At 56.5% G+C, this 13,942-nt stretch overlaps 1 protein-coding gene across 1 annotated transcript; it reads left to right on the top strand.

The window, feature by feature from the left end:
- The first annotated feature begins 1,282 nt into the window (after window positions 1-1,282).
- Window positions 1,283-12,131, top strand: MPO (myeloperoxidase). The gene is made up of 14 exons (XM_061140951.1): window positions 1,283-1,299; window positions 1,457-1,534; window positions 1,684-1,777; window positions 2,085-2,260; window positions 2,449-2,572; window positions 2,667-2,796; window positions 2,868-3,074; window positions 3,888-4,206; window positions 6,297-6,457; window positions 8,386-8,641; window positions 9,080-9,250; window positions 10,195-10,432; window positions 11,178-11,392; window positions 11,949-12,131. The coding sequence occupies exons 2-13, from the start codon at window positions 1,459-1,461 to the stop codon at window positions 11,383-11,385; spliced, it is 2,160 nt and encodes a 719-aa protein (XP_060996934.1). The 5' UTR covers window positions 1,283-1,299; window positions 1,457-1,458; the 3' UTR covers window positions 11,386-11,392; window positions 11,949-12,131.
- The last annotated feature ends 1,811 nt before the right edge of the window (window positions 12,132-13,942 follow it).

Genomic DNA, 13,942 nt, shown 5'->3' with positions numbered 1-13,942 from the left:
CAAATTATGAGATGGGATGATTAGTCAGTGCTAGGAATATGGGAAATTATTTTCCTTCCTGTTGCTTATTTATGTGAAAGATGACAAAGCTGGAAAGAAAAAAAATTACCCATAATCTCACCTGTTTGTAAATGATTTATTTATTCTATAACATTTCATGAATGGAAATACATTAGAGGATTTGAAAAAAAAAGTATTTTTCAAAAGCCTATAAAATTCTAGAACCTGATTCACAGAGAGCCACTTGTCCAAGTTCACACATAGCAAGCCCTGGAAGAACAAGGCTGGAAGAATGGCCCCTTTTCTCGTGGGGCTTCCTGGCAGGTGGGAAGGTACACCGGGAAGATGTCGCTATTCCTTGTTCCTGGGCCAAGAGGTGGTCTGGGGATAGATGGCAAGAGTGAGTGCAGGAGGGTGTCTGGAGGTAGGAGGTGTGGGTAGACCGAACAGGACACAGGGGCCACGGTGGGCATGTGCCCAGCCTGATGAGGGCACAGGAAGGCAGATGAACAGCGTCATGAGTCGTAGGGCACCTTTCCTGCTGGCACTCCCTTTGCCAGCCTTCCTCTGGGTCTGGGCTGCGTCACCCAGCTGACCACTAACCACAGCCAGCTCTGTTCTCCGCTGGTTCCTGAAATCTGGGAGCAGAGGGTGGGGGTGTTGGAGGCAGTCCCCTACCAAGAGCCAAGAGGAAAGGCGATGCGGAGAGGGACAGAGGAAGTTCCCTTGGTCCTCAGCCTGTAGCCCCCACACTCCTCTTTCTTGTGAAGTTCAACGGTCTCCAGTCAGATATCCTGTCCCCTTAGCCTGCTCCAAGAATGGGGGGCTGCCCACCACGGTTGGCCACAGGGGCCTGGTTACTGTTGAGCATGGGGGATCAGTGTCCGGAGGCAGATCGGGCCGTCATCACACCAATTTCTGTTTCCCATTATTCCTTGGGCTGTCAGTTCCTAACTTTCTTCCCTTGCAAAGGAACCCTAGATACTCAGGTGAACCAGAATTTTGGAGAGGGGGATACAATTTTGCACCCCCAGGGGACAGCACATGGGGAGCTGAGACTCTCCTGAGGTGTGCTAAGCTCAAAGGTTGGAGACGGTTTTCGTCCCTCCTCCACTGCCTGTTTCTCCCTTATGAGGGGGCTGTTTCTGTGCTCCCTGGCCCCAGTGGGGGAGGAGAGAGACTTTCGTCTCCAGGGGCGGGACCCACCTGTCCTGTCCCTCCTCCAGCCTTGAGGACATAAAAGCCCAGATTCAGCTAAGAGGTGATGCCAAAGCCAGTTGGAGCCCTGGAACTTCAGAGGTGGGATCCTAGACTCTGTCTGTAGGCAGAACCCACTGTGGGGGGGCTGGGTGAGAAGGAGCGGGTGAGGGGCCTGGGAGGAAGCGGCTGTGGGGCGCTCATCTCCCCAATGCACTGTGGGCTTTGCACACTTTGTGGGCACGGGGTCTTGTTGCAGGGATGAAGCTGCTCCTGGGCCCGGTGGGACTCCTGGCGGTTCTGATCATGCTCCAGCCCTCGGAGGGTGCCCCTCCAGGTAACGCTTCAGAAAGAAGGGAAAAGGTGGCATGTTGAGGGTAGTTCTGAGTCCCTGGGAATCCTTGCCTCCTTGTAAGCCACCCAGGCTCTGGGGCCCGAAGGGGGCTTTGGGTCCGTTCCTGACCTCCTGACCTCTGGTCTGGGCAGCTGGCCTGGGAGAAGTGGAGACCTCGGTGGTGCTGACCTGCATGGAGGAGGCCAAGCGGATAGTGGACAAAGCCTATAAGGAGCGGCGGGAAAGGTGGGGCTTCTGGGTGAGGCTGTCCCCTGCCTTTCAGAGAAGGAACACGCAGCAGGGAACGCGTGGCTGGAGGTGGGGCCTTCTGCCAGTCAGTCTTGCCGGTCGGTCTTTCTATCTTTGGGTGTGAAAACGTCTTCAAGACCATGCCTCCCACGGCCTTGTCTTTGGACTCCCAGCTCCAAACTGTGTTTACAAAGACAAACCTGCTTCCCGGCTCTGGGTCCTTCGAGCCCACAGCTCTGGGCTGGGGCCCTGCAGAGCGTCTCCCGCTCCGTTCTCTGGGCTCACCCTTCCCTCCCCCAAGCAGCATCAAGCAGCGGCTTCACAGCGGCTCGGCCAGCCCCATGGAACTCCTGTCCTACTTCAAGCAGCCGGTGGCAGCCACCAGGACTGCTGTGAGGGCAGCTGACTACCTGCACGTGGCCCTTGGCCTGCTGGAGAGGAAGCTGAGGGCCCTGTGGCCAGGCCGCTTCAACGTCACAGGTACAGTTCCCGCTGCAACGCCAGCGCCTCACTCAATCCCTGTGGTTCTCCCAACCCCTCCTTCCGGGGGGTATTCTAGCATCCCCACACTATGTCCTCAGACCACATCCCCCAAGCAAGGCTCCCCAGCTGTGGGTAGAAAACAGGGGCTCAGCACCCACTTGCCTCCTACGTTGCCCGGTCCACAGACGTGCTGACCCCGGCCCAGCTGAACCTGCTGTCCAAGACTAGCGGCTGCGCCCACCAGGACCTGGGGGTGACCTGCCCGGAGAAGGACAAGTACCGAACCATCACCGGGCAGTGCAACAACAGGTGCGGCCGCTGGGGGCTGGCCCTTGATGGGCGGTGGCTGGAGGCTGGGGACCCTACCAACTGGAGTCAGCGCCCTGTATTTCCGCCCCTGCAGGCGCAGCCCCATGCTGGGGGCTTCCAACCGCGCCTTTGTACGCTGGCTGCCGGCGGAGTACGAGGACGGCTTCTCGCTGCCCTTCGGCTGGACGCCCGGGGTCAAGCGCAACGGCTTCCCAGTGCCCCTGGTGAGCCCCGGCCGGGCGGAGGGGGAGCAGTCCGGCCGAGACTGTGGTTCCTGATGTCCCATGTTCCACAGGCTCGCGCCGTGTCCAACGAGATCGTGCGCTTCCCCACGGAGAAGCTGACTCCGGACCAGGAGCGCTCGCTCATGTTCATGCAGTGGGGCCAGCTGCTAGACCATGACCTTGACTTCACCCCTGAACCAGCTGCCCGCGCCTCCTTCCTCACCGGCATCAACTGCGAGATCAGCTGCCTGCAGCAGCCGCCATGCTTCCCGCTCAAGGTGCTTCCTCTGGACCCACCCTGCAGCCCGCCGGGTCGGGGAGGGGGGCATCATTCCCTAAGGGCCCCCCCTCCCTTCCTGCCCAGCTTTCCTTCCCCGGGTCCTAGCAAGCCTGGCCCTGACCACCACCCCCAGCATCTCCCACCCTCCCTGGGCTGATGACCTTCCCACTGTCCCTCAAACTTCTGTGTGCAAGCCTTGGGGGGGCTCAGTCGTCTTCCCTCCGCACTCAGGGGGCCCCCACCCCCAGCCCACATCACACAGAGCCTGGTAGTGGGATTGGAGCGGGCCTGAGAGTGGACACGTGCAGAGTAGGTAGCAGGGGAGAGAAGGAAGGAAGGAGGGTCCCAGAGAGAGGCGGACAGAGGCAGACAGGGACTGGAGTGAGAGACAGAGAGACAAAAGGGGGAAGGAAAAGAAGAGGCCACAGGAGACAGCAGACAGCGCCAGAGACCCGAGGAGAGAGGAACAGAGTCAGAGAAGAGGAGACAAAGGAGGCTGAGGGGGAGGGTCGGAGGACTGGTCAGCGAGCCTCCAGGGGGTCCAGCTCCCCCATGCCCCTCCAGCTCAGAGGCGCTCTGCCGGTGGGACCTTAGGCTCATCCCTGGGGGCCTTGAGAAGCCTTCCTGCCAGCTGAGGGGGCCCGAGGGGCGCTGTTTACTGTCTGGGTGACCCGCTCTGGTCCTGGCTTCCAGACAGCTTCCCCGGCGGGAATTCAGGGCCTAAAAAGGTGGGTGGACCAGAAAGAGTGGACCACTCCTGACCTCTGTTCCTGGCTGCGGCGAGCCCGCGGGGCCTCTCTCTGCACCTCAGATCCCACCCAATGACCCCCGCATCAAGAACCAGCGGGACTGCATCCCTTTCTTCCGCTCCAGCCCGGCCTGCACCCAGAGCAACATCACCATCCGCAACCAGATCAACGCGCTCACGTCCTTCGTGGACGCTAGCATGGTCTACGGCAGCGAGGACCCCTTGGCCAGGAGGCTGCGCAACCTGACCAACCAGCTGGGGTTGCTAGCGGTCAACACTCGCTTCCAGGACAACGGCCGGGCCCTGCTGCCCTTCGACACCCTGCACCATGACCCCTGCCTCCTCACCAATCGCTCAGCGAACATCCCCTGCTTCCTGGGAGGTCAGTCACCGGCAGGGACCTGGACTGATGCAGGGCGCCCCCTACTGGAGCCACGGCGAGCCTATTGCAGAGCCCCTTGTGGGATTGCCATTCAGAGAAGCTCCCCTCACCAAATCACATGATGTGAATCCAGTTGCCTTGGTAACAAGTTGGAAGGAGTCTGAAAGGCAAAACAAAAACAAACCCCCAAAACGACAAGAACAAAAAACCTCAAACCCAAGAAGGAGACTCAGGGACGACCAAGGCGCTTGGCTCCATCTGTCTAGCCCTTTTTCTGTTGCTCCCTTTCCATCTGGGCTCTGCAGGAGGGGAAAGCTGAATCCTCAAGGGACAGGAAACCAAAGGGACAGAGAGCAGGATGGCGCCCTCACCCTCTAGAACAACAGTACCCAATATGGCAGACACTGGGCACACGTGGCTATTTTCATTTATATGTGATTTAGCTTAAATTAAACACAAGCTTGCTCCACTGTGCTAGCTACCTTTCAAGTGCTCATTTCGAGTGTTCAGTAGCCCCACAGGCTAGTGGCTTCTATAGAGGACAGCTCAAATGTAGAATGTTTTCATCAGTGCAGAATTTCTGTGGGACAAAGCTGCTCCAGAACATCACCACCTACCCACCTCGATTCCCTGTAATAAAAGAGGGTGGGATTTTCGATTTAGACAACTGGCAGTCCTGAGGATAAGGCTGGGGCAGTGATGGTGGCTGTGCCCAGAAATTTTACTTGATACAGTGTTTTTAACTATGAACCCAGCAGCGAGTCTGAGGCCCTTCTCTCTGGCCTCTCAGCCTCTCCTCATGATGGCTGCTGCTGGCTGGGCCCTGGAGAGAAGAATCAAGGTCAGCCCCACTGTGGACTTTTCTGGGCTAGAGGGGAAGGAGTAGCAGTCTTCCGCCTCCACATGGTGTTGAGTCACATGTCCCCGGCCCGGGTGGTGTTGACCTCTTGTCAAGTAATGACAAGGAAAAGCTACTCTCAGGGAATTTCCTTGCCACTGACTTTTAGAGCTGGGGAGGACTGAACCCAGTGTCTTGCAGAAATGGGCCTGGTCCTGATCGTCCAGAGCAGGGTTAGGGGAGGACTAGAGGGATCAGAGGGTCACTCTTGGTTCTTTTGAACGGTCTCAGGTGTGGCCTTCAAACATCCTGTGCCCTGACGCCCTCTGCCAAGCAGGCTGCAGAGTTAGCATGTAGAAAGGTGGGAATGGCTGCTCTGAGCAGGTGGTAGTGCCTTTCTAGAGTCCTGTGTTAAGAAGGATTCTGAGGCTGCATCAAATTTCTTTTTTTATATTAATTTTTATTTTTGCCTCACTGGGTCTTCAGTGTTTCATTGACATGCTCAGGCTTTCTCTAGTTGTGGTGAGTGGGAACTACTCCCCAGTCACAGTGTGGGCGTCTCCCTGTGGTGGCTTCTTTTGTTGTGAAGTTCAGGCTCTAGGGCACACAGACTTCAGCAGTTGTGGCACACTGGCTTTGTTGCTCCATGGCATGTGGGATCTTCCCAGACCAGAGATCACACCCATGTCCCCTGCATCGGCAGGTAGACTCTTAACCACTGGACCACCAGGGAAGTCTGCGTCTAATTTTATCACAAGTAAAGGCTGTGATCATGTGCTGTGTCTGACATGGCGGGAAAACAGGGAGAGCCAACATGCATGCTCTTTTTGGCCTTCCCTAAATCAAGAAAATGTCAATGAAGCAGTGCTCATGGATCTCCTATTTTGTCCCAGGCAGTGTGTTAAAGCCCATGTGTTTGTGTGCACGTTGGGTGGGAGGGTCAGATGCAGAAAGGCACAAGCCATGGTCCTTGTCCTCCAGGTGCTAGCAGTCTCAGGTATGGGGAGGTGGCAAGTCTTGTGTCAGATCTGATGCTTAGTAAATAAGCATCTCCGGCCAGCGCTGAAGAGCTGGTATTGTGGACCAGGGAGTCAAAAGAGGCCTCCTGGATGGGGTGCAGACTGAGCATGGGGTGAAAAGTTGAGTGGCAATAAGCAGCGTTTGAGGCCTTGGCCCCGGAGGGAGTTTCAGCGGAGCAAGTCCTTTCTGGGAAGGAGGTCTTAGGAATGACAGTAGCTTTTGCTTCCCTAAGGGGACTCCCGTGCGAGTGAGATGCCTGAGCTCACCTCCATGCACACGCTCTTTGTGCGGGAGCACAACCGGCTGGCCACAAAGCTCAGGCGCCTGAACCCCCACTGGAACGGAGAGAGGCTCTATCAGGAAGCCCGAAAGATGGTGGGAGCCATGGTCCAGGTAGGCAGTCCTGGGCATCTGTGATAATACAGGTAGGCAGACTTGGGATGCCAAAGTGCCTCTACTGCATCTTAGCTGTGCAAATTAACCCTCATGAGCTATATGAAAACACCTGGCAGATACTAAGTGCCTGACAAGGGTCACTTGCCTTCATCCCCTCTTTCCCAGGCTTGCTCTCCTTTCTCCTGTCTACCAGGAATGATACTGACAGGTTTAAACAGGTGGGTCTAAAATGCTTGGCACAGTGAAAGTGGAAGTTGCTCAGTCGTGTCCGACTCTTTGAGACCCCATGAACTACACAGTCCATGGAATTCTCCAGGCCAGAATACTGGAGTGGGTAGCCTTTCGCTTCTCCAGGGGATCTTCCCAACCCAGGGATCGAACCCAGGTTTCCCGTACTGCAGGTGGATTCTTTAGCAGCTGACCCACCAGGCATACAGTAGGTATTCAGTAAATTCTTCTCCTTTCCTTCATCACATTGTCACTCTTGGCTCCTTTACACACTCCCTCTTCTTTATGGCTCTATCATAGCTCACCCACTCTCCTTATCCTCGCTTATCCCTGAGGGGTGTTCTCCCAATTTAGGGGGAAATATTTAAATGCTTTATTTATTTATTGGCTGTGCTACTTAGCTTTTGGGATCTTAGTCCCCCAACCAGGGATTGATCCTGTACCCCCTGCAGTGGAAACGCAGAGTCCAGACCACTGGACTGCCAGGGGATTTCCTTTCTCCCAAGTTTTGATGCTCCAGCATCCTCATCCTCTCCCAGGTCGTGAACATGCACTTGAGTGCACCCTCCACACACACACACACACACACACACACACACACTGCTTGTTAATACTCCTTAACTTTGGAGTAGAGAGAGTTGCTGGTGCTAGGGTGGCCAGTTTTCCATTGGCACTAAGAACTTAAATGAGATTTGTTTAACTCTGAGAGGAGATTCCAGAGTCTAGAACGTAGAGTGTGTCTTTTCCCTCTCCTCTCTTTTCACTGTGAGAAATCACCTGGGGCGGCCCTTTTCCGTTTTGCCTCCCCTCCGTCTACAGATAGCAGATTGAACCCTCCTGTGCCTGTGAGCCAGGCACTTTGTTGCATAACTGAGTAATTTCAAGAGAAATGAGATCCAACCCTTGCCCTCAAGGAGCTGGTATGCTAGTTAAGAGAAATGCTGCTGCTGCTAAGTCGCTTCAGTCATGTCCGACACCCAGAGACCCCATGGACTGCAGCCCACAAGGCTCCTCCATCCATGGGATTCTCCAGGCAAGAGTACTGGAGTGGGTTGCCATTGCCTTCTCCACATAAGAGAAACGAGACAGGAATAACTCAAGGGCAACGGAGCTATGAAAGGACTCACAAAGACTTTTATTTAATTCTCTAAGCAGAGTGCAGCATAATTACCCGTAATTTACATTTGAGGATCTGGGGCTCAGAGAGGTTAATAACTTGCCTAAGGTCACACAGCAGGCAAGCACTCGAGCCCGGTTTATGCCACTTGGTCCCAATCTGTGGGACCCAGGTCCAGTACTGTGGGAGGCAAATCCTTGGCCTTAGATGAGGGAGGGGAGAAGGCAATGGTACCCCTCTCCAGTACTCTTGCCTGGAAAATGCCATGGATGGAGGAGCCTGGTAGGCTGTGGTCCATCGGGCTGCTAAGAGTTGGACAGACTGAGCGACTTCACTTTCACTTTTCACTTTCACACATTGGAGAAGGAAATGGCAACCCACTCCAAAGTTCTTGCCTGGAGAATCCCAGGGACGGGGGAGCCTGGTGGGCTGCTGTCTATGGATCACACAGAGTCGGACACGACTGAAGTGACTTAGCAGCAGCAGCAGCAGACGAGGGAGGGATCCCCCCGAGTCAGGAGCAGGTGAAGATCCGCAGGGAGGGTGAGCGGAGAGGCCACTCTGAGTGACTTTCCTTTAGATCATCACTTACAGGGATTACCTGCCCCTGGTGCTGGGCCGGGAGGCCATGCGAAAGTACCTGCCCCGGTATCGCGGCTACAACGACTCGGTGGACCCGCGCATTTCCAACGTCTTCACCAATGCCTTCCGCTACGGCCACACCCTCATCCAACCCTTCATGTTCCGCCTGAACAGCCGATACCAACCCATGCAGCCCAACCCCCGCGTACCGCTCAGCAGGGTCTTTTTTGCCAGCTGGAGGGTTGTGTTCGAAGGTGAGCAAGACCTCGGCCGGGAGTGAGGGAGTGAACTGGCAGCCGAGGGTGGGGCGGGCGTGGACTTGGTCCCAGGGAGCTAGGGTGGAATAAATCGTCTTTCCTTCCGTCCTCGGGGCATCTGATTTCTGGCCTGCTTGCACTTCGAACAACAGAGAGTGGGGCAAGATGGCTTACAGGGAGCTGGCTCCTTCCTGTGCGTTGTGATCCTCAGGGACCCAGGAGGCCAGGGGTTGGGAGCATCTGAGCCTGACGAGTTTGAATGGCTTCATCCCCGAGACCGCAGAGCCTCAGTGAGGATCTGCCCACCGGGGGACCTTGGTGCCAGGGGCCACGTGTGCTCAGCGCTCTGTGCCACCGCCCCCGGGTCCGGCTCGCTGCAGTCTGAGCTCCGATACCGAGCCGGACCCTTCCCGCGGCGTGCTCCTCTTGCTCCAGGTGGCATCGACCCCATCCTGCGCGGCCTCATGGCCACCCCTGCGAAGCTGAACCGCCAGAACCAAATCGCGGTGGATGAGATCCGGGAGCGGCTGTTTGAGCAGGTCATGAGGATTGGGCTGGACCTGCCCGCCCTCAACATGCAGCGCAGCCGCGACCACGGCCTCCCTGGTGAGGGAGCTGCCCGGGACCCCCGGGCCCACCCACTTCCCAGTCCATGGCCTGTCCTCTCCAGTGCCCCCAGTTACCGGAGCACCGCCCCCTCCAACCCTCAGAACCTGGCTCTTAGGATGCGGCCTGAGGTCAGGCCCCTACCTCTCCCTGGGCCCCTCTGCCCCATTTCCAGCACCTTCCACGTCCTTTGTATTCCTGGAACCCCCCAACTTAGGGCATCACCATAATAACAACAAGCCCCTAGTGCCCTGAAAACCTGTCTCCATTCTATTCCATTTTGCTTCATTTTATGTGGATTCTGGGGGGGAAGAGATTATTATCATTTCCATTATACTGGTGTGGAGAAGGAAATGGCAACCCACTCCAGTATTCTCACCTGGAGAATCCCATGGACAGGGGAGCCTGGTGGGCTACAGTCCATGGGGTTGCAAGAGTCGGACGCGACTTAGTGATTAAACCACCACCATTTTACTGATGAGGAAACTGAGGCTTGGAGAAATTCTGAACCTGCCCAGCAGGTTCTCCAGTGGAGTCAGGGACAGAGCTGGAATGGGAGCCCAGATAGCCTACCATCCTGCTGATGCCTGTGCTGTGGGACAGCTGGCATGGGGCTGATCCTTCCAGACACACCGCACCCATCGCGGGTCTGAGATCTCCACAGGGGCAAGGAGATGCTCCTGTTCTTGGACTCAGCGGGAGTGATGATCATTTAGGATTTACCTTAGAGTGGGACGGGTAGGGGAAGACAGAGAGGCTCCTGGAGAGACCCAACTGTGCCCAGGCTCCCGGGGAGGCCAGAGGATTCCCTGGGGGTTTATAGATGGGTAGCAGCCCCTTTGTGTTCCCCTTTACTGCATGGACCTCTGTATGTAGCCTCACTGTTTTGGGAGGGTGAGCTTTCTGGGACCCACCCACAATTACCCTCTGCACCTCCCATACAGGGTACAATGCCTGGAGGCGCTTCTGTGGGCTCCCAGTGCCCAACACGGTGGGTGAGCTGGGCACAGTCCTGAGGAACCTGAACCTGGCGAGGAGGCTGATGGCCCTGTACCAGACGCCCAACAACATTGATATCTGGATAGGCGGCGTGGCCGAGCCATTGAACAAAAAAGGCCGTGTGGGCCCACTGCTCGCCTGCCTCATTGGGACCCAGTTCAGGAAGCTCCGTGATGGTGACCGGTGAGGACGGAGGCCCCGCAGCTCTGGGCCTGGCCCTGACCCTCAGGGGGACCCCCAGCTTCCTCGGGCTGGAAGGAGTCCGTGATTTTCCAGTGTGTTCTGGGGAGCCTCAAGGTCATCACTGATGTACCCTGAAGCTGTTGAGGGTGCAAAAAGGAGTTATCTGGACCTGTGGTTGTCAAGGAATGGGGAGAGAAAATGCCACCCTTAGTCACTGCTTCTCCGGGTCCCGTGTGCAGTCACGGGGCCACCAGTCTCCACTGGAAGGTCCCATCTTTGCTTCACCCGGCTGCTGCTCCTGTTTTCATTCCACCGTGGGCCTGTCCTCTGTCACACCCAGTTCTCACCTGGCCTGAACTGTGCCTTGGGGAAACTTTTTAACAAGGTGTCCCTCTCTGGGTGGACAAAGGAGACACCACTCCCTAGATCCTGTCTGCCCGCCTGGCTGTAGCCCTGTCCAGGGTGCAGGGTCTCATGGGGGAGTGGGCCCGTCTATCATTAGAGATGCCTGGAGGCTGCTGGGATGGCAGTGGGTTTGGGGGGGCACCGGGCAGCTGTGAGTGGGGCTCTATTTGTTTGAATCCCCCCCTCCCTGCCCCGGGCTGCCCGAGGGCCTGGAGCTCTCCTGTGCCATGGAGCCTCTGTCCGCCGTGGCCCTCTGTCACCCAGGAACAGCTCCAGCCAGTGGGTGTCCTCCCAGCCCAGGAGGGCCTCAGGCACAGTGGCCGTGGGTGTTCCCGTGCAGGTTCTGGTGGCAGAACAACGGCGTGTTCAGCAAGCGGCAGCAGCAGGCCCTGTCCAGGATCTCCTTGCCCCGCATCATCTGTGACAACACAGGCATCACTGTCGTGTCCAAGAACAACATCTTCATGTCCAACAGATTCCCTCGGGACTTTGTCCAGTGCAGTAGACTCCCGGCATTGGACTTGGCTCCCTGGAGGGAAAAGAACTAGAGTCAGGGTAAGGGGGTAGCGGGGAAGTGAAGGCTGGGCACCTCTGGGCTGGCTGGTTGGGCCCACAGAGCTCTCCCTTCTCTAGGTGAGTCCTCCCTGTTCTGGGTGCCAGCCAAAGACACCACTAACAACTAGACATTCATGTGTGTGTGTGTGTGCACAGTGAATCAAAATTGCATTTTGTGTGTGTTGCATGTGAACGTGGGTAGTTTTGTGTGCTGTGTGTACATGAGTGTGTATTTGCTGATACTAGGTGTGTGGAAGGCAGCAGAGTGGATTGGTGAGACGCACAGGCTAAGGAGCCAGACTGCTTGGGTTCAGATCCTGCAGCCTACCAGCTGTGTGACCTTGAACAAGTTCCTCAACCTTGCTAAGCCTGATTTTCCTTTGTAAATAACTGCTGTCATGGCTCCTTAGAGGGTCCGTTTGCATCCTCTAGTATTGGGTTTATTGAGCACTTATTACCTGCCAGGCACTATGGCAGGCATGGGAAACACACAGAAAGAGTCAGACACCATTTCTGCCCTCATGGAGCTTACACCTTGACTGTGTCCTGTTAACAGAGGTGAAGCAGCGACCCTGGAGGAGTGACGACCCCGGAGGAGTGGCTATTAGCAGTTGGGCTGTCCATAGGCTGAGTTATGGGCCCAGGCTCTCCAGGCTCAGTCCACGGCTCCCCTTTTTCTTCCTTACCCTGTTCTCTTGCTTATTCACAGGAGCTGCCTGGAGAGCAGCTTTATACCACTTGTTTATACCTGATGACTATGATAATAAAGCACCGCAGATGAGGATCTTTGTTCTGTGTCTGCAGTGGGGCTGGACCCTCAGCAAGAGGCTTGCTCTGGGCTCTGAACTTGAACCAGAGTGGTCTGGGCCCTTTAAACTGGGGGTGAGGATGGCCAGGCGTTCTCCTCGGGCTGATTCATACAGGGAAGGCCGTCAGTCCTTGGACGCCTAGGAGCCAGGCCAAACTGAGCAGACCCTCTTCCCTCACCTTCCCCGGAGAACGGGAACCGTGGGCACCAAGCCCTTCTGTTGGTGCGCTGCCCCGGGAAGTATCACGCTTGCTACATGCTCGCTACATGCTCGCTCTGCATCAGGCCTGTGCTAAGTGCTGGGAAACAGGGGGCACTCAGGAGAGGCAAGAGCAGGAGGTTGATGGGAAGGTGGTTCCCTCCCCAGGTGGCAAGACACCTGGGGACCCCGTCAGCTGGCCCGGGGGGTCAGAGGCTCCAAGACGGTAGACGCCTTCTCAGTCTTGCTTTCGCGTGGCCGGGTGCCCAGACCAGGAGAGCAGGCAGGGCTGAGGGAGGGGAAGGACCAGGCTCCCCTGATGAGCGTGCCTGGAACTTAATCCCTCTGCCTGCCTGGTGGAGTCCCTCCCGTTCTCTCCCTTCTTCCCACATTTGGGGAGGAGGGCACCCACAGCTGGGGCCTGAAAGGATATAAGGCTGGCGTGCCCACGGGCGCCCCGGACATTAGCACCTCCCCCAAGTGGGAGAAACCCTGCTCAGCCCCCTCTCACTGAGGGCAGGAAGGGACCCCGTGGGGTTAAGGGACTCATGAGACCTCCAAGAAGGGGGTCCCAGAGCCAGGGCCGCCCGGGTCGCCCGGCTCCCCAGCTCTCCTGTAGGATGGCTGCAGGCCTCCCACCCCCGCCCCGCCAGTCAGGGGGCCTCGGGATCCCCACTGGGCTGACCTTACCCAGGAGGGTCTTTGAGAAAGAACTCATGAGTGTGTATTGGGTGGCAAACTAGGAATATTCTGGAGCTGCCAGTCAGAGGCCTCACAGGCTCCCAGGACTAACCTAGAAGAAGAGGGTATTTCCCTGAAAGACCCCTGGAAAAGAAATTAACTGTTTTTTTTAAACTGCACATCATGGTAGGTGGGAATCTTAGTTCCCTGACCAGGGATTGAAACTGTGTCCCCTGCAGTGGAAGTGTGGAGTCCTAAATCACTGGATTGCCAGGGAATTTCCCCAAACTAGCTCTCGGGGAAATCCAGCCTTGGATTTCTCTGCCCCTGTGGCAATGCCCTGAAAGCTCTCCTGCCACCCCATGGCCATGCCTTCTTTTCGCAGGAGCCCCTTCCTTCCTCCTTTTCTTTGAGAGCGTTTTGAAGCTGAGGGGACCAAACCGGGCCCTCTCACTCCCTAGACTCATGCATGTGACCTCTTTGTGGTGAGACATGTCCGAACTGTAAACACCATTACTCCTTTGGCAGTGATTCCAAGGCCTGCCTTCCAGAGGGGAACAAGGTCATCGCCAGCATCTGTAGTCAATCATCAGGTGTTTATTGAACACTCACTGTGTGCCAAGCACTATGCTGGGGGCCCCAGGACATGCGTGGAAGCAGGCTGAAGGCAGAGCTCAAGAAGTTTACAATCTAGTTCAAGGGGAGGAGAGATACGTGTGTCAAGGCCACAGCCTCAGCCAAGACATTTTGGGGAAAGGATGGGTGACATCTGGCAAGCAAGATGGGAAGGCATCTTGGAGGGTGTAAGTCTTGACAGAAGGAGGGTTTCCGAAGATGGAGAGGATGCGGGTGGAGCGATGGG

This window comes from Dama dama, chromosome 5 (genome assembly GCF_033118175.1).
Source record: "Dama dama isolate Ldn47 chromosome 5, ASM3311817v1, whole genome shotgun sequence".
Lineage (NCBI taxonomy): Eukaryota > Metazoa > Chordata > Mammalia > Artiodactyla > Cervidae > Dama > Dama dama.
This window is presented reverse-complemented; position numbering and strand designations above follow the sequence as displayed.

Excerpts from the sequence above, each read along its gene's own strand:
- MPO (XM_061140951.1), top strand. The coding sequence starts at position 1,459 with ATGAAGCTGCTCCTGGGCCCGGTGGGACTCCTGGCGGTTCTGATCATG. Across the intron at positions 8,642-9,079 it reads CTGGAGGGTTGTGTTCGAAG|GTGGCATCGACCCCATCCTG; the intron begins GTGAGCAAGACC and ends CTCTTGCTCCAG. Across the intron at positions 10,433-11,177 it reads AAGCTCCGTGATGGTGACCG|GTTCTGGTGGCAGAACAACG; the intron begins GTGAGGACGGAG and ends GTTCCCGTGCAG.